Raw genomic sequence first — 23,033 nt, forward strand, 5'->3', positions numbered from 1 at the left:
TCTTTGTCGAATAAGATGATTTGGGCCGAATATCTCAACACTGCTGAATGAAACAGCTATAGCTTATCACCAAACAGGAGTTCTTTCTCACTCAATATCATCATCGTTATCCCTCACTTGTTGACCAGGGGCGCTGAGTAAGGAGAGCAAGGGATGCAAGCTGCCCAACTCGTGCAGTCTTGAAAGCTTTGAGCTGCCTTGAGGTCGGAATGGGTAGCTATTGGGGCTAGCTAGGCCCATCCACGTAGATGTAACTGGCTTTTCCTCATACTTTTCAAGAACAGGATTGCGGACAGCAGCCTCTTGCAAGGACTGTAGCATTGCCATGGTGTCGATTGTATAGGGGTGGGTCTTTCCAAGGTATTGTTCTTGTTTCCGACCACACAAATCAAGAATGGCGATAGCCTCTACTAGGCGGTCTTGATATATCCAGTTCCAGGCCAGATTTGACATACTGGTCAGCGTGGAGAGATGATTGGTACCGAGGACCTTTTTTCTTGTCTCCAGGGTGTACTTCAAAAGCTCTTCGGCCTCCTTTAATCGCCCATGTCTCCCAAGCACCAAGGCGAGGTTGCTCATGCTTGTCAGTGTGGTTAAGTGTTCCATACCCAACTGCTTCTGTCTTGCCTTCATCAATTTAAGACCAATATCCCCGCTCTCTTTTAAGCGTCCCTGCTCCGCGTAAACTAACATGAGATTGCCCATGCTCGTAAGTGTGTCAGGATGCTCAACGCCTAGCAAACTTTTTCTTGCCTCCATTACTTGTAATTCTAGCTCCTCGCTTTCCTTGAATCGTCCCTGATCCTTGTATATGAGCGCGAGATTGCTCATGGTTCTCAGTGTTTCAGGATGATCAACGCCTAGGACCCTCTGTGTTGCGTCCGCTGATTGCATCCCAAATTTTTCGCCCTCCTCCAATTTTCCCTGAACCCAATAAATCATCGCAAGGTTGCTCATGCTAAGCAGTGTTTTAGGATGGTCAATGCCCTGCAATCTTGTTCTTGCCTCCAATATTTGTAGCTCAAGCTCCTCGCTCTCCTTCAAACGCCCATGATGGTAATATATTGCTGTGATATTGCCCATGCTCGTTAACGTGTCCAGATGTTCAATACCTAGAATCTTCTTTCTTGTCTCCATCACTTGTAGCCCAAGCTCTTCGCTCTCCTTCAATCGTCCCTGATCTCTATATATGAGCGCGAGGTCGCTCATACTAGTCAGTGTGAAACAATGGTCAAGCCCTTGCACCTTCTTATTTATCGCCACCACCTCGAGCAGAACCTCTTCAGCTTCAGTTAACCGGCCCTGCATAGAATATGTTGATGCCATGCAAGCCAAAGTAGCGAGGAGTCTTTCATCAGTTAAGGCGAGTCGCTCGCCTCTTGTTTCCAAGACTTTCAGAAACATGGTTTCTGCTTCATCTTCCCTTCCATCGGCGCTAAGGCACTTCCCAACACTTTGGGCGAGATTCTCTTTGATGTCTACATCCAGTTGAGACTCTTTTCCTTGAAGCCAAAGTTGAGCATGGGGTAAGTACGCTCGCCATCTGAATCGATTTATCGGGTCATTTGATGGAAAGACTGTGTTGAAACGTTCACCGACTTTCCCCGTCCACTCTTGCAGCAAACATCCATTCCTGAGCCAGTTCTTTGTAGCTAAATGGACAAGTCGGTGCATGCTGATGAATTCGTCGTTAGTTTGCGCTGTAACGAATGAGTAGGCTTTAAGTATTCCTAAGGCCTTGTGCTCCTCCAGCTTTGATTGTCTGGGTGGAAGAAGAGATAAAGGTATGTCTCGATGATCAATGCAAGCGATGAATGATAGGATATCCGCTGCCAGATCACTTAACCTTTTTACTTGTTGGAAAGAGATCATCCAGGTGACTGCTACCGGGTTCTTGCTTTCTGTGTACCGATAGCTATCCTCGAAGTCTTCGCTGAGCAAGTCGATCATTGTGTCTTCTTGTTCGCAAAGTAGGGTAAGATACGCCTCTAGAGAGACACAGTTCTCGTTGATGAAGCCTGCTGCTTGAATCAGAGCCAAGGGCAAGCCACAGAGCTGTTGTACTAATACAGTGGCTGATTTTGAATCCTCTATCTGATCTTTGTGGACAAGTAATTCTTTCAATAGATCAAGTGCGGTCGCACCACTCAATTCCGACAGTTCGATGATGTTAGGCCCAGCTAATCTGATTGCCAGTTGTTGATTTCGTGATGTGAACAGGATGAAACCTTTGTGGCACTGGGGAAGAAAATTTTTGAGTGCAGGTACGGTATGCGAGGACATCCACATATCCGCATCATCAGCATTATCGATGATCAGTAGCCATGGATCGACTTCTTGAGAGCTGAGATATGTTTTCACTTGGGACTTCACATCGATGGTGGGTCCACTTGGTAAACCCAACAGCTCATTGATGCTCATGAACGCTTGCTCAACAGCTTCGATGCTAGTTGCCGGTATCCAGAGAATGGAGAGTGTAGAATCTTCGCGAACCTGATAGGCCAGTTCAAGTGCAATATGAGTCTTACCCATGCCTCCCAATCCTGAAATCGCAGCTTTTCTGACATGGTCCTTGGAAAGAATCTGTTGTTTGAGCTGACGGATTTCGTCATTCCGGCCCAAGAATCGTGGATTCCGATCAAAAGGTACCGTCCACGCACGGCGCTTTTGGCTTTCGTCGGGTTGACATGTGGCCACCGCTATCATGGAGAGGAGGTCCTTTGTGTGTATCGCTGCGACTAGAGCTGCAAATTCCTGCCACTCTTTATTTTTGTGAGAGTCGCAATAATCACAAATGCCACGAACCACAAGACAGGGGAGGTGATTCATGATACCGGCTGCTTCCATTTCAAAACAAAGAGCACCAAAATCCTGTGCAAGTTTGTCTCGTTCACCGCCGTCTTTGATCACGCGGTTGCCGGATGCGATAAGTCCATAATGTATCTGAGGCTCTTTTGATACTCGCACTTCGCGCTCAACCTTCTGCTTGAAATCACAGCTGACACAGGAATTCTGTGACTCCAAATGAGAATATGTCGAAGGAAAGAGACAGTCTTCTTTGAAAGGTCGTGAAAACTTAGCCTCCATATCCGGATGCAGCCTAAATACTTTTGACACCTCTTCCAAGATTCGCTCATCTTTTCTCATCATATCCCTTGCCTGAATTTTGGAAACAGCTGTCAAAAGGATGGTCGGTGGCTGATTTAGCATGCCAGTGTGTTCAAAATGTCCACCGCTAACGGTCTTCCCTAAGTCATAGTGTACGACACCACCTAACCTTCCACTTGGCTTGCTCACGACAACATCGCCCAGTCGAATATCGGCAGTTTCACTCGGCACCCCGCCTCCAATGCCTACCATGACCCCGTAGCGAACATTCGGGAAGATGGATTGGATTTGTGACACGACCGAGGTGGCCGAAATTGTGCCATATACGCCGGATGGCAAACAGGCTATAACGATATTATGACCCGCGATTTTGCCAAGCGTGTACGTGATGTTGGTGATAGCGGTGGATGTGAGACTGGGATGCGTCTCCTCCAACATCGCTTGTGCCGCTGCCAACTCCAGTGGTAACGCACAGATCCATGCCAACGAGTAATCTGTACACGCAAGAGCTTTTGGTTCTGTCATCGTAAGCCCATATACATGAAAAGCCCGTCAAGTGTCTCTGTGACTTTATCACGGATGTCTCGGAGCTGAAAGTGGTGAGGGGCTGGAAAACGCTTGACTCGATTCGGGCGTCTACAGAGCCAATCATGCCCCACCAACGAATACTATACGAGGCGGCGACTATTTGCTTATGCCGAGAGGTCTCATACCTAAATGGATGAAGATAGTCAATACTGTCATTGAATATATAACCTAGTGTCAGATCGATGCAGACTTTCTGAAATAGCGATTGGAATTGTGACAGGAGCCATGTCGAATTTCTTCAATCGCTGGAATTGCTCTCATTAGGCATATAAATAATAGAAACAGCGAAGTGTCAGTAGGCAATCATCGGTAGTGGCTTTGTGAGGCTATCTGCGGGTATGGCAACCCTGGTTGTTGGCAAGGTTGTTGACCAGTCTGCTGTAAAGACAGGGATCGGTCGACAAGGATCAAGAAGATAAATGGCCCCTACGATAAAGCGCCCTTTGCACTCCGCATTACCTATCAAAGAGGCTTAGCTCATGTCCGTCAGTGGAGTGGGTAAACTAAAATGCGCAAATTTCATCCTCTTTCCCCTTCTCACTCTTCCCCTTGACATCGCAAAATAACACCCCCCAAGCATCCTTACACCCAAAATACCCGCAAACATGGAAATCAAAGCGGTTTTGATTACTGGATCTAGCGACGATGGAATTGGATATGGTCTGGCCCTGACTTCCCAAAAGCAAGGCTATCAGATCTTTCTTTTTGAAAATGATATAAATTAAATTTAAAAGTCTTCGCCACGGCCCGAAACCTTGACAAGATGATCAAGCTGAATAATTTGACTAACGTAAATTACTCAGCTGGCTACACTTTCTTGATGTGACCGAGGCCCAAAGTTTTGGCGATTAGCTTCCAAAGGACTAATATATGTGGCGCCAAGTATGTGTTTACTGTTCCTATAGAGATCGTTTGAATAAGACATGACTTCGCGAGACCTACCTCAATCGGACATTGTTCAGTCACGAAAATCGTGGGCGACTCATTCAAGGAAAAAGTGCACCAAATTCAATATCCAACCCATTTCACAATGTTCTTCTTTTTTTATAAAGCTCGAGAGTAATGCTGTCAACTTAGGGCAGGAAAGCGGAAAGTCCGGATATCGTCATCATTAGGTCACTCAGCTTTCACTCGGGAAACACATCTGTCCGCAGATCAGACACCAACGCGCTCACCAACCATTCACCACAAGCCTGTAAAACTATATCAAGAAATATGGTCTTCGACGTAGTATATCGCATCTGGTACGGATTCATAAATCCACCCGCAAGCACCAAAAAGGATGACGCCATTCGCTTTGGACTCCTCGGAGCATCGAACATCGCGTAAGTTTCAATTATCAGTCTTCCCACGCTATCGAAGCAAGTATTAGTATTGACAACCCTTTAGTCCAGTTGCACTGATCGCTCCTGCCGCTTCTCACTCGGAAGTAATCATAGCAGCAGTCGCAGCACGAGACCGGGATCGAGCCGAGAAGTATGCCAAAAAACATAACATTCCAATCGTGCACTCCACATATGAAGGTAAACTACACATTTCTCCATACCAAATTCAAACAAAAAGTCCCCAAAAATCTAACAAATCCAAGACCTTCTCGACGACCCAAGCATAGACGCGATCTACATTGCTCTCCCAGACAGCACACACTACGAATGGGCGCTTCGATCCCTAGCAGCAAAGAAGCACGTTCTCTTAGAAAAGCCCAGCTGCTCAAATGCCACAGAAGCCAGGGCTCTATTCACACATCCACTGGCTACAAAGCCCGGTGCCCCAGTTCTTCTAGAAGCATTCCACTACCGCTTCCACCCTGCGTGGCAAACATTCTTGGATCTAGTTCACAAAGCGCCGCAAGCAGGTAAAATTAAATCTGTATCTGCGGAACAGTATTTCCCGAAATATGCGTTCGGCGCGACCGATATAAGATGGCAGTATGAGCTTTCTGGTGGGTGTATGATGGACTTCGGGACATACCCGATGAATCTACTGAGGCAGGTTCTGAAAGAAGAACCGACCGAGGAATCGCTTTCTGCGGAGGGAAGACAAGTTTCGTTTCCCGGGCTTCCATTTAAAGAGCAGGTTGATGAGGCTATGAGGGCTACTTATGTGACTAGCAGTGGGGCTGTTGGGAGGATGAATGCCGATTTAAGGTTTGCGGGCGGGTGGCCTGTTCTTCCGGGGTTTTTGTCGGGAAACCTTCCTAGTATTGCGTGGCCGAAGTGTGAGGTTGAATGTGATGAGAAGGAAGTTGAGGTTGATGCAGGCGAGGAGGGGGGTGGGCGAAGCTGTTTCGTGAAGAGGAAGGTTGTGATTTGGAATCATCTTATGCCGAGTATTTATCATCGCATTGATGTCGAGGATACTTATTCTGTGCGCAGGGGAAGTGAAGTTTTGAGGACGTGGAAGGATGCACGAAATCTGAATGCATATACATGGCCTACTGGGGACAAAAGAGCTGGGACGAGTGGGGGTGGGAAGGAGTGGTGGTCGACATATTTTTATCAGCTTGAAGAGTTCGTGAATAGGGTCAAAGGACGCTCGGGAAGTGGCGTTTGGGTTGATGGGGAGGACAGTATTAAACAGATGGAGGCTATTGACTTGGTTTATAAGAAGGCTGGGATGAAGGCAAGGCCAACTAGTGAGTTTCAACTATGATGGTCATAGATTATGTACATCTACGTACATCTACGTACAAAATCAAATCGAAGTGAGGATGCACTCGGTGTGGACAAGTATTTCGCATTTCAACGGGTGTTGTATAGTATAGTAATGAAAGTAGCAACACCAATTCGTGAAAAGCTATAAAATACCGAAATATACATTCTATTCATCAGTCACGTATCTGTTTGATCCCAAGACCAAGACGTAATATAAACAATCCAGCTCTTTCAAACCGGGAACCGACTCAATTAAAAGTGAACAACGCGTTTAGATGTACTCCCAGGCAAGGCTGTTAGAAGTAACGTTCATGCCAACAGCAAGAGCATCGAAGCCCAGGCAGTCAGTAACGTTACCAGTAGGGACGGTGGCATTCTGCTGAGCAGCATACACCTGCCAAGTGGGAGGAGCAGCAGCAGCAGCACGGCGGGCAGCAGCAGAGCCAGAGTTAGAAGCAGGCACGGGGCAAGCCATGAAGCCGGAAGCGCCCTGGCCGGAGTAAGTCCAGGTACCGAGAGGGTTACCGGAGGCACCGGGGGTGTACACGAAAGGACCCTGGGACGAGCCGGCGGGGATGTAGCCGGAGTGGGGGGTGGTGAAGCTCAGAGCGCCGGAGGGAGCGACGTAGATGCTTTGGCCACCGGGAACGACAACATCCTGGATGTCTGTTAGTTGGGTTGCTCATTGGGGGTAGTGAGAGGGATTTGGAGATATGCTTACAAGAGCGGACTGGCCGTAGATGATGGTGTCGTTGGTGCGGCCGGCGCAGCCGGGGACGACCTCGCTGGGGCAGTAGGTGGAGCTCTTGCCGCCGAGGAAGAAGTGGCTGCCGGAGGCAGTCAGGGGGAGGAAGTGGATGGGAGAGCCGGAGCGGGCGGCAGTGACGCCGAAGGGAGTGTTGACGTCCTTAGCCTTAGTGGTGCCGACGCGCGAGCCCGGGAGGGCAGCGACGAGGGGGACAAGGGAGAGCAGAGCGGAAATCTTCATTGTGAAAGAGTGTGAAGAAATAGCGAGTGTAATTGGTAATTATTGGAATTGTGATAGTGAGGAAAGGGAATGAGGAGGAATCAAGCAGGTCTTAAATGCAGCTCGGATGCGGGATGGATATCATTCTTCATCCTGGATCCATAGAATTTTCCATGTGCCGTCTAGGGTCTTCTGATCGGCAGTGCTTTGACTTGGCTGCCACGGTACCATTGAATTCTATGTACATCTATGCACGGGCTAAGCTTAGCGCACCTGCTTCTTCGACGCGAGCTCCAGAGGAAACTCCATCGGCAGGGTCCTTGTTGGGAATAGCGTCGAGCTTACAGGCATGGAAACCAATAGCCGTTTCTTAGTGACTGCCTGCCTGGAGGACTGTGGCTCTATTTCAGGGTCCATAATCAGGAACCGTGGACTCCTATTGGATGATTACTGACGGGCCCTGAAACATGCTGCAGGGTCTCCACTTTGAGATGAAGTGATCGACAGCCACAACCAGGGTTTAGCAGGTTGTAGAGCAAGATTGGGCAGCGATAACATCTCACTCAGGGACAAGCTCCATACTGTATTTCCATTCGACACATGGAAAGCTGAAATCTTATCATTTCACTAGATTAGACATCAATTGCGAGGAAAATTTCGCATCGGAGATTTTTTTGATGGTTCGATCAAGCGATCAAAGCGAAGACCCTGACGGGAAAGTTGTTTCATGGAAATAGTGTCACAGCAGTTAGGAGAAGGGATCGACGGTTGTCTTACCGTACTGTACAGTGGCAAATATAGAATCACGATAAAGGCGCAGACCAGAAAAATTGTAAATACCCATATCTTGGACGATACTGTGGTTCAAGGCAACTGTCCCCGATGAATGGTCAGAATGTCTCCATTAAGACCCACAGTGTCTCGGCGAAGACGGTTTTGACATCACATCCGATGCTGGTCCCGATCGCCAACGGAGCTCCCCGTATTATACTGCGGGATGTATTGCGGGATGTGTATTGCGTGGTTATGATCTGGTGGCGGCACACATCGGGATGCATATTAACTTCTCGTCATAGGGTGGAATGTTCTGTGATATGATGAATCGCTGGGGTGGAGCCTTCGCGGTCTCGACTCAATCAAAAGTAATCTGCCTGTGACCGCGGACTCCGCAGGGGAGCCGAAAAGGAGTCAATGCGAGTGCGGCACCGCCACAGGCTGCGGAATGTTTCCCCGGCTAAATGGCCGTGTGGAGCTAAGAATTGAGGCGCAGTTGAAAGATAAAAACAGTGTCTTAGTCCAAGCCACTATCCTTTAGACAGGGCAAGGTTTGTCCAAATAAACCCGGTGATAAGGTTTCGATGTTGTCATGAGTACGCAGTAGGCCCGCACATCTAACGTGAAAAAATTATCCGGTATATGTTTTGTGTACTAATGGTACCGATGATATCCCGGGATCCCGGATAGCCCATAATAAACAAAACATCATCTATCGCTTGGGCAGTTGAATTAATACAAGAACAACGCTAATATCCACAAAGAAAAGGGGAGCCTAAGCACCTAAAATTCAGCCACCAACGGTAGATCCCGAGAGCTTCTCCCTGCCCAGATACGGAACGAATTCTCAGTCGGAAGTACCCAGTTCTGTTGCCTGACGCTCCAATAGCTGAGATCCTTCCGCGTCAATGTCATATTGACAACCCTCTTTTCGTTAGGCTCTAGTGACACCTTTTCAAAGTTTCGGAGAACACGGTCGGGGAACTCGATTGGTTCGGGGGTTCTTCCAAACCCGCGAGATTCGACGACGTTGGCGGGGAAGGAGACGTAGATCTGGATGACTTCCTTTCCGGGCCGGGAGCCTGTGTTTGTGAGCTCGACGGAGAGCTGCAGCATGGGTTCGTAGAGGGAAGGATTTCCGCCAGGGCCGCCTCCTGCAGCGGATGGATGTTGTTTGTCTTTGTATCCGTCAGGATAGGGGTATTTCCCGGCGTTGGTTCCTTCCCTAGTCTTCAAGTAGGGGTAGATATATTTGCCGAGGATGTTGAAGTCCGAAGGGAAGAGAGATGAAGAAGGACTTTCGGGCACGTTCTCATACTTTGGAGGATCGATCTGGTTCTTGAGACGCTTTGTAGGGAGTCGTGACTTGTCCTGCAACTGCTCGATTTGGAGTGATCCGAACTCGAAGGTAGTGTAGGAAAGACCAAAGCCAAACTCGTAGTGAGGAGTGACGTTGAACTTGTCAAAGTACCGGTAATCGAGATAGAGGCCCTGGGTAAGGAATACTTGCGGCACGGGCTCACTGGACTCGTACAATATCTGCGCGCCAGGTCCGTAGTCTTCCAATGAGCGGCCAATGGTATATGGTAGCCGTCCGCTAGCGTCAACATCCCCGAAAAGAACATCGGCTAGCGCATTTCCGCTTTCTTGGCCCGGCAGGTTGGCATACAGAACGGCATCGACGCCAGGAAGATCAATCCAGGGGTCTAAGATTACGGGTCCGATGGAGTGCACCACCACAATGGTTTTGCCGCGACCACCACCGCAATGGTGAGCCACCCCCTCGATCAGACCGGTCCCATTTCGCTGCAGGAAAAGATCGTTACGGTCTCCATTGACGCCGTCGATCTTGATGAAACCTTCGCCTCCGTCAGCGTTGGCAAAAACAAGGCAGAGATCTTGTTCAACCAGATCCTGCACAGCCACGTTGTTGGTCAGATATGCCCGGGCATCTACTGTTTCCGATGACCAAGCAGACTTCAGAGCGTCCCAAGGATTGACAAGATACGGGAAGTTCACGGCACCGCTTCCCCAGCCAGAAGCCAAGGTACCCTGGTTACAGCCTCGGTCGGCGCAGAAGTTGGGGCCTTGTCCAGGGCCCGCATCTTCCCCATAGATACCGACACGGTACTTTCCAGTGGAACGAGATGCATTGCGTGAAAGTGGAAGAATGCCGTCGACGTTTTTCAACAAAACAATCCCCTCTGCTGCTACCTTGCGAGCCACATTTCCGTGCGTATGGGGTGCTTTCCCCTGTGCATTGACAAAATAGTTAACCACCTCAATGGTGTGGTCATCTGGGCTACCGGGATGAAGGCTACCATTCCTCTCATGAGTCCAAGATGAGAAATTGGGACCAACGATGTCATTCGTTGGAGAGCCTTCCCACGTATCTTGACGGAAGTGATAGTAAGCCGCCACGATACGAGTAACCATATCGTTAAGCCGGTCCATGGGAACAGAAGTATTCAAAGCTGCGCGAGTCAGATGAGGACCCCACAGTGAGTCTCCATCTTGCCAATGTAAACCATCTCCTGGCATACTCATGTCAAGACCACTCAAAGCACTTTGAACACCCGACCGCTGAGCAAGCCAATCGGATTGAACGAACCCTTGGAATCCAAGTTCATCCTTGAGAATGCCATTAAGAAGCTTACTATTCTCACAAGCGTGACTGTTATTTACCATCTGGTATGAACACATCACGCTCGCCACGTCCGCTCGAACACTTTCAGCGAACGGCCAGACGAATACTTCGTGCAATGCCCGATCATCAATATTAGATGACATCGCCGTCGGGATGCCCCACTCAAAGGGTTGACGGAAATGTTCTTGCTCATTAAGCACAAAGTGCTTGGCTGTTGCCATCACACCGTTGCGCTGAATACCTCGAATGGTCTCGGCCGCGGCAACGCCCTGCAGGACGGGGTCCGAGCCAAAGGACTCCCAGTTACGGCCGCCGGCGGGGTTCATTCCCAATGCGCCCATGGAAGGACCAAGAATCACATTCACTCCTTTCAAGCGAGCTTCCCGACCGAGCGCAACACCTCGGGCTCGCATGAGCTCACGATTCCATGTTGCGCCAGTTGTGATACCAGCTGGGAACGCAGAGATGTTTTCCGCAAATCGAAGGCCCAAGGGACCATCTTGTAGACAAAGGGATGGGAAGTTGACACGGGTAGCAGGGCCTGGAACAAGAATGAATTAGCATCAAATATCACGATGAACAAATCATTGAGATTTACCAGTGTTTCCTACACATAGCCCCATCATCCAGCCCGTGCCCGTTGTGACATTAACCTTCTCCAATATACTCATCCGCTGTACAAGATCATGGGCCTTGCTGTAGCTTTCCTGCCACGCAGGATCTGTACCACCGAGGGGAGTAGGGTACCAAGGCACAGAATCCTAGAATCATTAGCATATTCCACAATGCAGGCCGTTCAGGCCGGTCAAGATCAAAACGGAGGGTCGTACAAATTCCGCCACCACTTTCTTACTGAACGACCTCCTCAATCCAACAGCTGAGAGCCACATCACCCCCAAGCCAATTGCAAGCAGAGCACATATCTGCCACCAAGGCCGCTTATGAACGACTGCCTGGATCTTGGACCGGAAAGTCGCATTTCTACTGTTCTCGTCGTCGGCGTAGGGTCGTTTATCAGCTGGGAACCCATATAACTCATTATCCTCGTCACTCAAGGCAAGAAGAGAGTCACCATCCTCGAGATCCAGATTGAATGATTCCGATAACGCGTTCCTCTCCCTTTGGTCCTTTTGCAGGAGCTGCTCGATCCGCTCCCCGACAGCATGGGGGTCGTCATTGGCTGCCCCATCATCCGAGTCACTTGAAGATATCCTTCGGTTCCTCGTAGCTGTATTTCGTCGAGGGCGACGCGATTTCAATTTGGATCCGTCGTCAGCTTTTATTGGGAGGAGCTTTACGTTGGCTTCGTCCTCGAGTGGGTATTCGTCATCGCTCGATAGGGGCGTGTCCGCGGCATCGTCTCGGGCTTCGATCAGCTTGCTTGTGTGTTCATTGTGGAATTCATCGTCTGAGTCGGTTGCCGCGTGTTCGTTCGGATTGTTGGGTCCCAACGACTCGTACCCTTTTCGAGCCATGTTTGAGGATCCGCGCTTGGTGTGGGGTGGTTTGAAGCTATCGCGTAGGGGTCTTGGCGGTGGAGAAGGGTTCAATTATCGGTGACGCGTAGGATACATCATGGGGCTGAAGACAACCAGACAGTACTGGGCGTACAAAACAATTGATTGATTGATTTGATCAGGGGAGGAGACTTGCAGGGAACCCAAATAATCATTCAAAGCCTGGACTCAGTCACGGTCACCTGACTGCACGACAAACGCCAAATTACGCGATCCAGGCTCATTCTTGTCAATGACTATATAGTAATGTGCGCATCAAATCTTAGACGGATACCCTTGAAATACGGGTGTTGAATGGTTTGAGAAATATTCAAAAACACCAGCCAGGTGATTTGTATTGCACAACATATTAACAATTATCATCACAATAGAGCTATATAAATGCCCGGGCGGGCAAAAGAAAAGAAACAGCCCTCTTTTATATCATCGGATACATCAGTCAAGATTAAGTATGTTCAACCACTTAGTTGGTAATACCAGTCTCCTTCTTTCCGTTGACCTATTCAATGAGTTAGCAGACATTCAATCATCCAGATTAAGACATGGGATCACTTACAGTACGCGAGTAAGGAATACCAACGTTGTACTTGCTGCGCAGGTCATAGGGGACAGGGCTGATGTAGTTGTAAGAAGGCTGGCGACGGTTGTAAGTCTCCTTGACAACATCAACAATACCGTGACCAGCGTTGCAAGCACGCTCGGTCTCGGGAATGGGCCAGAAAGGCTCGTAGTCAGAGTACTCGTTCTCAGACATGGGGCCGGGGTAGGTCTCGTTCATGAGGTTAGGAACGGCAGTGAGGTCAACCTCCCAGTTAACGAAACCGGTCTTATCAGCGACGAGCTGGAGGATGTTGGCACCGCAATCCCAGCGGCCGAGGGAGGGGAGACCGAAGTTGGCGCTGAGGGAGGCAATGATGGAGTAGTGGGTGTAGAAGGTGTCATCGGTGGTTCCCTTAAGGTGCTCGGGGACGGCACCGCCGAGGAGGATGCTGTACACGCGGTTCTCCTCGGTGTAGTTGCCAGTCTCGTCGAAGGTGACGAGGATGAGAGTGTCCTTGCTGAAGTACTCGTTCTTGAGGAGAGGGGGGAGGAAGCTGGCGAGGAAATCTCCGCCGACCTCGATGTCAGTGTCGTGGCAGTCGTTGGTCATGTCTATATTTGTTAGCTTTGGTTTTGAGGGAAGGTATTGGAAACATACTAGGGGTGATGAAGGAGTACTGGGGGATGCGGTGGTTGTCAAGGTCATCGTAGAAAGAGCTGAAGTTCTTGATCTGACGGGGACGAGTGTCATCGTTGGTGACAGACTCGAAGATGATCAGAGGATCGTGCTTGCGCATGTAGTCGTTGGCATAGGTCTTCTGGTTAGAGAAGTTGTATCCCTGTTTCGATATTAGATTGGAGCTAGAGATAGAGGCCGATATCAAAAAAGACTAACCTGGTAACCGGCGTAAGGCAGAGCCTCCTGGTACTGACCCCAAGAGATGCCCTTGACGTCGAACAGATCGGCAATGGTGGACACATTGGCGGGGATCTGGTGGAAATCGTCATTGTCCATACCAAAGTTGTCACCAGCAGCCGAGGCAACGTAGTTGGGCTGCGAAGGGTGAGTGGTGGCAAAGTAGTTGGTCAAGAGGATACCCTCCTTTGCGATCTTAGCAAAGTTGGCATCTTCGGAGACGGTTTTGTAGTCCTTTTTAAATGAGTTAGAGAGTAACATTAACAATTGATCAAATTAACTAACCTGGTTCTCGAACCAGATCTGGTGGAACTTGTCGAAAGCCAGACCCTTGACATTGGAGACAGGGGAGTAAGGCACAGCCTTAGCGGCGGCAGCCTCAACCTCAGCCAACGAGGGCATGTCATCGGAGGCGGGGATAGTCCTGGCCGAAGCCAAGGACATGGCGCCAATGAAGGCGGCGAGAGTCTGCTTGTTGAACATGGCGTCTCTTATGCTTATCAACCGATGGTGCACTGGAGAAGAAAAAAAAGAGATGATCTTTGGGTAACGCACGCGATCTTATACTCGCTGCGGAGATATCGATAACCAGTCGGAGATCACATATTTCTAGATTACTTCCCACGCGGGGCTCTTTTTCTTCGGTGCGACGGTAAACAAGCCGGTCAAAAAAGTATCTCCACAATGGCCGCATGATGCAGCACGCTGCATCTCTCGAGCAAGTGACTGGCTGAATCCCGCGTTCTCGAAAAGCGCAGGCTCGCATGGGGCACCGATTAAGTGGGGAATGGGAAGTTGGTTGCTTTAAATGCGATTGGACGAGGTATGAGGTGGGGCCCATTGTGCCTGGCACGTTCCATACCAAAGCGTCTTAACTGGTTCAAGATGTGGATCCGTCAGATTATCCGGCTATAAATCGCATAAGCGACAACAACATGGCGGGACAAGCTTTACCAAGCATATTCGCCCTTCGGCCAAGGACGGTTGTGCCGTCCTTGGCCTTTGTGGCTCTAGACTATGACCCTCATTTCGCTTGTAGCGCCGATTGGTGGCTTGGACCAGACGGCTATATCGGCTGATAACTTTTGGATGCTAGCGTAAGAATCCTGCAATTTTCCCGACGAAATTGTCTCCAACAATTGCCGTCGGGGTATTCTAGCATATCGTATGGAGAGTCCGGTTGGATACGGCGGAGGCAAATTAATGTCCAATTGAGTGGTTCGACCGATGCACCTGCACGTAGCCGACATTTCGATGTTGAACGATTTGGGTATCCAGGGCTAGTGGATCTCTAGATGCCAAGGTACTTGGTACATGGTGGCTTGATGCGCGTTGTTTTCTAGAACTAGCTTGCTGACCCTAGGTTGTCTGCTAACATGGCCGAAAGACAAACTCTACTTCAAGGCTAACAGAGAACTACGGTATGGTAGATCATGGAACTTATTTAAGAAGAAAGGCCTTCAGTCGCAGCCTCTACTAACAAAGCGAACACCCAGCCCAAGTGACAGGGCGTATATTCATAGTGCTAGTGGTTGGCTTAACGTCTCGGCAAGACTAATCCCCGGACTAAGAATCGTGCAGCTCCTGCGGATTCTTATTCGTTGAACACCACGATCCTAGATCCAGCCCTACGAACAGAACTGCACAGGTCAAAGCTGCCTGCTTATCGAACCATTCGAGACTTTCTAAAGCTAATTTCATCCGTAATGACATCGGCCCACTAAGCATGCGTCACATTCTATGTCGTACATTGGTTCCATAGACCTCGGTTGCGCTGCCCTGTTTCGGAGGATACATGGGTAAAAGCTTCAATGGCTTACGGATAATAAATCCACCATTCTAATCATTCTTACTCACCCCAATTTGTAACTAAAGCTCTCTACTCATGTCCATGCTGCATGGATCGGTTGCAAATAGAGTACACGGACCTGTGGACCGACGTCTCACTCTTGGAATAGGTAGTTTACGGGTCGCTGCTGCATTTATAGAATTCGATTTACAACAATAAATTATCATAAAATGTTCTCAATATTCGAAATAACTTTTGTTCAAGCAATGACTGGCAGGTTTATCCCAGTCTACAAGCTAAGAATGCATATCTACTAGAATTGGAGAAAGAAATAAACTCCGAGCGCCGTCTATCTAAGTCCCATGCAAATCCAAAAACAATGTACCTCTCTGATCAGGCACGCATGCAAGCAAAATAACCAACATGAACATGAACATGACAAAGCCCATTACACGTCAAAATTTACCAGGTCAATAGCCGGGCACAATTACTCATCGTCACTGTCGACGGGCTTGGGAGTACCCTTGGGGGAGTTGAGCCACTCAATGTGACGCAGACGGCGACGGACCTCACGGTCCTTCTGCTGAGCACGAGTCATCTTCTTCTTCTTCTTGGCACGGAACTTGAGCTCGCCCTGATCCTCGGCACCGGAGTTGACGGCAGAGGGCGCGGCGCTAGTGGCGGCCGAGAGAGCGGCAGGGGTACCAGGGGTCGAGGGAGTGTTGTTGGCGCTGTCCTCGAAGCGGTCGAGGCTGATAGCGGTGTTGGTACGGCTGACAACACGGCCATCGGCAATGTGCAGCTGCTCGGGGCACAGGGCACCGACGAACTCCTCGTTGTGAGAAATCATGACCACACCACCCTTGAAATCGCGAATGGCGACGGCCAGACCACCCAGAGAGTCACGATCCAAGAAGTTAGTAGGCTCGTCAAGCACCAGCAAGTGGGGGTTGTTCCACATGGCACCGGCAAGAACGACCTTGACCTTCTGACCACCGGAGAGACCGGAGATCTCGTTGTGGTTGGCAATCTCGGGGTCGAGACCAATGTCCTCGAAGTGCTTGGAGATGGTAGGGGGATCAAGGACACGGAATCCCAGACCCTCACGGGAAGCCTCGTGATCGTCGAACTCCTGGACCATCTTGAAGAATCCAAGCTCAGTCAGGGTCTCGCGAGAGATCATGACGTTGTTCTTGGGGAGCAAGCCAACCCATTTCCTATCCAAATTAGCAGTGATCAATTAAAAGAGACTCGGTGATAACTTACACTTCATACTGGAAGGACTTCTTCCACTTCTGACGACCCATGATAGCCTCAATACGGCGGGGGCCACGGCCATCGCCAAGGTCAATGGGAGTATCCAACAGCTTCTTGTCGGCCTCGGTCAAGATACGGGTCTGCTTCAAGAAGACCTCACGATCATCACCGTTGGCGTAACGCCACTGCAGGTACTGGCTAGGAGTCTTCTCCAAGTGCATCTCAACGTGCTCAAGAGCGTGCTGCTTGATGTAACCAATACGCAGGTTGGGGTGCTTCTCGACCTTACCACTGGAAGGAATGGTCTCACCAGTCAAGATCTTGATGAAAGTGGACTTTCCGGCACCGTTTCCTCCAATGATGGCAACACGGGAGGAAAGGGTCAGCGACAGGGAAGCATCGTGCAAAGAGGGCTTAGGGGCGCCCGGGTATTGGTAGGAAACATTGGTCATGCGCATGATGGAGCGGGTGGCAGACTTGATACCGGACAGGATACCAGGAGGGGGGAACTTGAACTGAACAGTTGAGGCGGACAGAGTGTAGTAGCTCTTACCCTCGGGCTTGACCTTGACGAAAGCAGCAAGGTTGCCAGGGTAGCAGACAAGCTTCTTGGTCTCGTAGTGGTAGATGTCTGTGCAGACCTCATCGAGGAAACCGGAGTCGTGAGAGACGATCAAAGAAGTGATATCGGTGTGCTTCTTGAGGTACTCCTGCAGCCACTTGACGTTGGCAACATCGAGGTGGTTAGTCGGCTCGTCGAGCAGGAGGACATCGGCCTTCATAAGCATAGCACGGGCAAGCGCCAGCTTCATCTTCCAACCACCCGACAGAGAGCCAACGGGCTGGGCTTGGCGACCTTCCGGTCCATCGGTGAAACCGAACTCGAGAAGAACGCTGGAGATAGCCTCCTTGCCCTCAGAAGCAATCTGGGGGTCCTTGGAAACGTATTCCAGGATGCTAAGGTCGGCATCCTCACCCTGGTTGTGCTCCACAAAGCAGGTACGGACCTCAGACTGAGGGGGGAAGCCTTCGAGCTTCTCATTGGCAATACTGCGCATGAGAGTGGACTTTCCAGCACCGTTGCGACCACACAGGCCGTAACGGTGACCCTTCAGCAGACGAAGGTTGGTGTGGGACAACAGGAGCATACCACCGTAAGCGAGGGAGAAGTTGGCATTGACGATCTCAACCTCGTTGGGGTCATCGGGAATAGGCTTGCCGTACTTGCGCTCATCCTCCTCAACGAAGTGGGCCTGGACAGCGGTGGCGACAGCCTCGAGATGCTCATCGGCCATCATACCGCGCAGGTAAGGAGTAATGCAAGAGGGAATACGGTCGTGCATACGGACGTTGACATCCTCACGGACCATGCTAGCAACGAACATCTTGGCCATCTCGACGAACTGGGCGTCGCCAGTCAGGCCGCCGTGCTCCTGGAGCTTAGGGTTCATGATAGACAGGACCTCCTCAGGGGTGACCTTAGAGATAGAACCAGAAGCAACGTTGTCGTCGCTCATAGCTGTGTCCATGACATTCAGGGCCCGGGTAGCGAGCTCACGGACCTCGGGGAGAGAGGCACGGTCCTTGACAGCCTTCACACCAGGCTGCAGCTTGGGCAGGAAGGTACGGGCCTCGGCAGGGTCGTGGACCAACTTGGTCAAGTTCTCGACAACGACGACGGTTTGACGAAGAGTCTCCTGGGGAGTAGTGGGGGTGTTGAGGGAGCGCTCCAGCAGGGGAGTAAGGAGGGCCAGCACGGGGGATGTGACAATGGCAACGAAGGTAGTCTGCGAGAGGGCGTGGATAGCCTTCTGCTGGGTCTGGGCAGAGGGCTGCTCCATGGTCTTCATCAGGAGGGGAATACGGGGGGCCACATCGTCGTTGGACAGAAGGGTGGTGAGAGCGGTCATGGTCTTGGTGGCCTGCTTGGCGACTTCGGCCTTAAGGTCATGCATGCCGGACTCGACAACGGGGATCAACTCCTTCAGGGTCTTTCCCATGGCGTCGCGCAGCACATCCTTCTGGCGCTCCTCTTCCAAAGAGCCAGTGCCCATCTGAGCACTGGAAGCCATCTTCTCCAGCAGCTTGAAACCACCAACGAAACCTTGCCATTTTCCAGAGCCCGTGCTGAGGTAAGACTCGAGGGCCGGGAGCAAAGCGTTGACCTTGGCCTCGGGGCTCAGGCCGTTGTAAAGGGCATCGACGGCATACTGGGCGGCATCGCGAACGACGGTACCCTTGTCGGCGAGGGAGTCCAAGACAACGTTGAAGATACCTCCATCCTTCAAGCAGAAGACGGCCTCACTGAGGGGGTACTCCTGGGGGAAGCGCTCGAACAAAGCACCAATGATCAACATGGCACTCTCACGGCGGGATCCGCTCTTCTTGTCGGTGGCAGCCTTCCGGGCCTCGGCGAGAACATTGTAGTTCAGCAGACCGGCAGCACCAACGCTCTGAATAAGCAGATTTGTCAAGGCATAAGAGGCATCCAGGGACTGCTGGGAGCTCTCTGCTGTGAAGATGGTGTTGAGAATAGAGGAAATCTCTTCGGATGTGGGGGCGACCCCGGAGGGGGGTTTTAGAGACAACGGTCGGCATAGCGGGCGACTCAGATGGGGAGACCGTGTGTGGCATTGTCTTTTTGATAGAGATTCAAGAAAAGAATCTGGCTTTTGTATATACCAGATTGTGCGACAAGTTGGCGGGGTGTCCTTAAACAAAGGCGCCGAGGGGGCGAAAACTCGAAAGCACGAGAAATCAGAATAAAAGACGGAAAATCGTACCAGGCGCGATCTGGAAGAAGCTGTACAAAGTCCAGAGACGGCGGTCGATACTCCAATCCACTTAACTTGAACAGCGAAGGGATAGAGGGGGTAGAGGGGGAGAGGGGAATTCAAAAGAGAGGCGTATCAGCGGGCTTATCCACACAATTTTTTTTTGTTTGGGCGGCGACAGCGGGTCTGCACCAATCACAGTGCAGGCTATTGCCATGGGTCACCACTTACCCTGATCTGGCTAGCCTTATCAGTTGGTACACCTCAGGCACAGGTTGAAAATTTCAAACGAGGCAGGCGAATTATGTCATACGTCCACCAATCAGATGTCTACGATTTCGGATGCAAGGGATAACTGTTCCTTACTTGGGTGGCTACCTTAATGATAACATCTAGAACCCACAGCCCTTGAGAAATCCATGGGTCCTATCGAAAAATTTATGCTTATGTACGACACCCGCGCATATTTTACATGGACCGTTGTGCTCCGGTGTACCCTGGAGCACTTCCAAGGTTTTTTTTTTTTTTTTTGTGGCAATGTGAGATATATATTATCGGCTTATACCAGAGCACACTTGTACAACCCTGTTACAAATCAATAGAACACCAGAGATCTACATGTACTTTCCATAGATTTCGAACAGTCCGCCAACATTCATGGGTTGGGTTACAAGTGCATAATCCGGTGTCTATATCTGACCTTGATGTTCTGTTCTCAATGCATACTATACAGTGTTTCGCTAAGGACTTGGGTATACAATCCCCCCCCCCTCCCCTACCCGGGCGTTTAGGTGTAGTTAGTAACTTGGCATCCTGGGGCATTAGATCATTACCTGCCATTAGCAACCTTCGAAGTTGGTATATAAGATTGAGTCCCTATGTTAGAAGGCTCCAAATTTTTCTCGTTACCGAACAAGGCAGCCCTTACCTAACAAGTAAATAAAAACTGGAAACCCAGTTACTACAAGTTTATAAGATAACCTTGTATGAAAGCTAGGGTTGAGTGATTTTGTTCATCTCGGGACCAATACTGGCAGCTGGTAAATTAATTGGTAGTTGGTTGTTTTCAACCTTGTATAAAGATCAGATAATTGAAAGCTCAGATTCCGCCTTCTGATGACCGCACAGGATCAATCCTATTAGATCACAATCAAACTTGTAGTCCCGTTACATCTTTTCGCCGACTTCGGGTGAATGTGTGGCTCGGACAAGGTAAACCCACGCTAAACAGCGACCAAGTGTTAGCTGCATTTCTGAGTCTAAGAATAGACCACAAGAATACAAAAGTACCACGCGTTCATTATGCATCTTACCCCTTCGTGATTTGCACCATTTCAACAGACTGGTAGAAAACTTTTGATGAAGGTCCCGGGGCCTCGTATCTGGGTTGCTGCCGCATGTTCCGTAAGCCGACGATATTTTACCGTTGAAAAGACACCTGAAATGGCCCCAATGATCTGACCTAGGCATCAATCATTTGTTATTTTTCCATTGGAAATGTAAGCGCCCATCTATCTGGGATCCACCGATGGTTCGGCCCGCTGTAAAGGCTTGTTGGTTTTTACTGGCCCGTGATCTACACTGACGTCGTCGAACAGAAGCTAATGGCTAGTTTTCCATCTTTCGACTCTCTAGCCACGTAGACCCCTGCAAATTCCCGAGTTTCAGCCCCGATTTACGCCTGAGGTCTGTTCGCTGCCCGTGGCGGTGCATGCGAGGCTAACAAGAATGAGGGTAGTGTCCTCAGGCTGTGCACAAGGCAGTATTTACGGAATGCAATGGCTGTGCCCACCAATGGATATAATATAGCAGTGTTGCCGGGGGGATTCGTCTTCTATTCCAGCATCAACCATAGTTTGTACTCAAGGCAGATTCAGTCGACTGGCCTGATTGAGCACCGCCCAATCGACGTCCACAATTTCTACAATTTACTTTATATTGTCCTTACTCCCAATGGCAGAGCAAACCATCAAGCTTGGCGACATTATTGGTCTTGAGATTCCCGCCAACAAAAAGTGGACATGTCTTGCAAAAACCAAGCAGCAACGCCGTTGTCAGCATGTCGTGGCTACAAGCAAATGCGATAAGGCAAGAGCAATTTTGCAACACAAGATGACTTTCCAAGAATCAGAGCATGATCTCATTGGATTTCACATAAAACAGCTTGTGAATCTTCTCTTCCATAATGGTATCCAGCATCCCAATATTAAAGGCCAAATGAAAGAGCAAGAAACGAAATGGCTCGATCTCTGGCGCGCTGAGCTGAAACACCGCGCTGAGAGTAATGGTAGTGCCGCTGATGTTGACGAACCTGAGCAATTTCCATCCGAAGGGGCAATGACCCAATACCACGAACCTGATGCAATCGCACAACTTCCTGCCAATGTAGGATACCCCACACTTCCGCTCGAAACCTCGCAAGTGCCCACAGATACTTCATTCCATACCACGGCCATCGCTTCCTACCTCAACCGCACAGTCACCTTGGATATTACGGAAGATGTCAGTGATCAAAGGGCTGAGGTTGCTACAGCATCTCAACCCAGTGTCGTTGGGTATGACGGGCCACTTGCGCCAAATCAAACATCATCTCATGAGAGCCTGGGACTTACTGTGTTTTTCAGTCCCAATCAACTGGAAATGATCAACATTATCTTACACTTCGGTCTTCAATTATGCGCATTCTTTCAAATACAATATGGGACCTTTATATCTCGTGATGGTGCCGGCAATAAGCGGACAGAGTCGCGTCTTCGGTTCAAACTTATATTTGGCATGGATCTTACCCTGTCGGAAATTCTCACATCCCCATGGGCTATCTTTCCCTTGTTTGTTGCATTAGGCCAGTTCATGTACGTACTGATTGGACCATGGTCAAGTTTTATGTTGTTTCTGTTTGTTGCTTTGGTTGGATCGTGCTGGACGGGTACACAAGACAAGGCTGTCGTTCGAAGAACCGAGAGGGTATAACGATACACATGTGAATATATGAATATGACCGCAATGAACCTTCTTTCCAAGTTTTCATGTTTTCATCATCCATTGATTGTAGGAGAGTAGAGGAAAGTATATAGCCGACTTGGAATCCCAACAAATATCGACCGAGGGAGTAGATGAGGAGATAACTTGCATCATATGTCCATGATCAGAGCATTAGATAAGATCGACCGAATTATGCACAGTAGCATCCCACCAATTATGATTCATGATAATCGTTTCAATATACAAACATGTTCATGAAGAAGTCCCAGTGGAACGCGATTGGCCCGGGTACCTTCTCACCCCGGGCGACCATAAATAACTAGAGCACCATGACATTACCACTAGTCCCTCAAGTATCGCAGAGGTTACCAATTTAGGACTGAGATCATCATCTGAAAAGGGTGAAAATGCGCCGGTATTGGATAGAAGGATGTCGATCACTTAGGCGAGTACCCATTTCACCGGTAATTTTCTGTCAAGCGTGATCTAAGATAGCGTCGCACGATCGCAAAGCCGAGGC

At 49.7% G+C, this 23,033-nt stretch overlaps 7 protein-coding genes across 7 annotated transcripts; 2 read left to right on the forward strand and 5 right to left on the reverse strand.

Annotated features, from left to right (window-relative positions):
• Window positions 1-87: 87 nt before the first annotated feature.
• N7503_000518 (uncharacterized protein) lies at window positions 88-3,633 on the reverse strand (the record flags this gene model as incomplete). The annotated part of the gene is made up of 1 exon (XM_057060079.1): window positions 88-3,633. One exon carries the CDS (start codon window positions 3,631-3,633, stop codon window positions 88-90), a length of 3,546 nt encoding a protein of 1,181 aa, XP_056927002.1.
• A 1,278-nt stretch (window positions 3,634-4,911) lies between these two features.
• N7503_000519 (Gfo/Idh/MocA family protein) lies at window positions 4,912-6,348 on the forward strand (the record flags this gene model as incomplete). Its single annotated transcript, XM_057060080.1, has 3 exons — window positions 4,912-5,021; window positions 5,086-5,219; window positions 5,285-6,348. 3 exons carry the CDS (start codon window positions 4,912-4,914, stop codon window positions 6,346-6,348), a joined length of 1,308 nt encoding a protein of 435 aa, XP_056927003.1.
• A 273-nt stretch (window positions 6,349-6,621) lies between these two features.
• Window positions 6,622-7,338, reverse strand: N7503_000520 (putative IgE-binding protein; the record flags this gene model as incomplete). The annotated part of the gene is made up of 2 exons (XM_057060081.1): window positions 6,622-7,008; window positions 7,072-7,338. 2 exons carry the CDS (start codon window positions 7,336-7,338, stop codon window positions 6,622-6,624), a joined length of 654 nt encoding a protein of 217 aa, XP_056927004.1.
• Window positions 7,339-8,874: 1,536 nt separating this feature from the next.
• N7503_000521 (beta-glucosidase) lies at window positions 8,875-12,213 on the reverse strand (the record flags this gene model as incomplete). Its single annotated transcript, XM_057060082.1, has 3 exons — window positions 8,875-11,279; window positions 11,337-11,499; window positions 11,569-12,213. The coding sequence occupies 3 exons, from the start codon at window positions 12,211-12,213 to the stop codon at window positions 8,875-8,877; spliced, it is 3,213 nt and encodes a 1,070-aa protein (XP_056927005.1).
• A 505-nt stretch (window positions 12,214-12,718) lies between these two features.
• On the reverse strand, window positions 12,719-14,194 carry N7503_000522 (uncharacterized protein; the record flags this gene model as incomplete). Its single annotated transcript, XM_057060083.1, has 5 exons — window positions 12,719-12,754; window positions 12,812-13,407; window positions 13,454-13,634; window positions 13,691-13,945; window positions 13,997-14,194. 5 exons carry the CDS (start codon window positions 14,192-14,194, stop codon window positions 12,719-12,721), a joined length of 1,266 nt encoding a protein of 421 aa, XP_056927006.1.
• A 1,591-nt stretch (window positions 14,195-15,785) lies between these two features.
• Window positions 15,786-19,393, reverse strand: N7503_000523 (putative mRNA-nucleus export ATPase (Elf1); the record flags this gene model as incomplete). The annotated part of the gene is made up of 2 exons (XM_057060084.1): window positions 15,786-16,717; window positions 16,767-19,393. Coding segments are annotated over 2 exons (3,357 nt in total), but the record flags the coding sequence as incomplete, so codon positions are not given.
• Window positions 19,394-21,484: 2,091 nt separating this feature from the next.
• Window positions 21,485-22,501, forward strand: N7503_000524 (uncharacterized protein; the record flags this gene model as incomplete). Its single annotated transcript, XM_057060085.1, has 1 exon — window positions 21,485-22,501. The coding sequence occupies one exon, from the start codon at window positions 21,485-21,487 to the stop codon at window positions 22,499-22,501; it is 1,017 nt and encodes a 338-aa protein (XP_056927008.1).
• Window positions 22,502-23,033: the final 532 nt, after the last annotated feature.

The sequence above is a fragment of the Penicillium pulvis genome, assembly GCF_028828015.1.
Source record: "Penicillium pulvis strain IBT 33274 chromosome Unknown contig_10_segment0_segment0, whole genome shotgun sequence".
In the NCBI taxonomy this organism is placed as follows: domain Eukaryota; kingdom Fungi; phylum Ascomycota; class Eurotiomycetes; order Eurotiales; family Aspergillaceae; genus Penicillium; species Penicillium pulvis.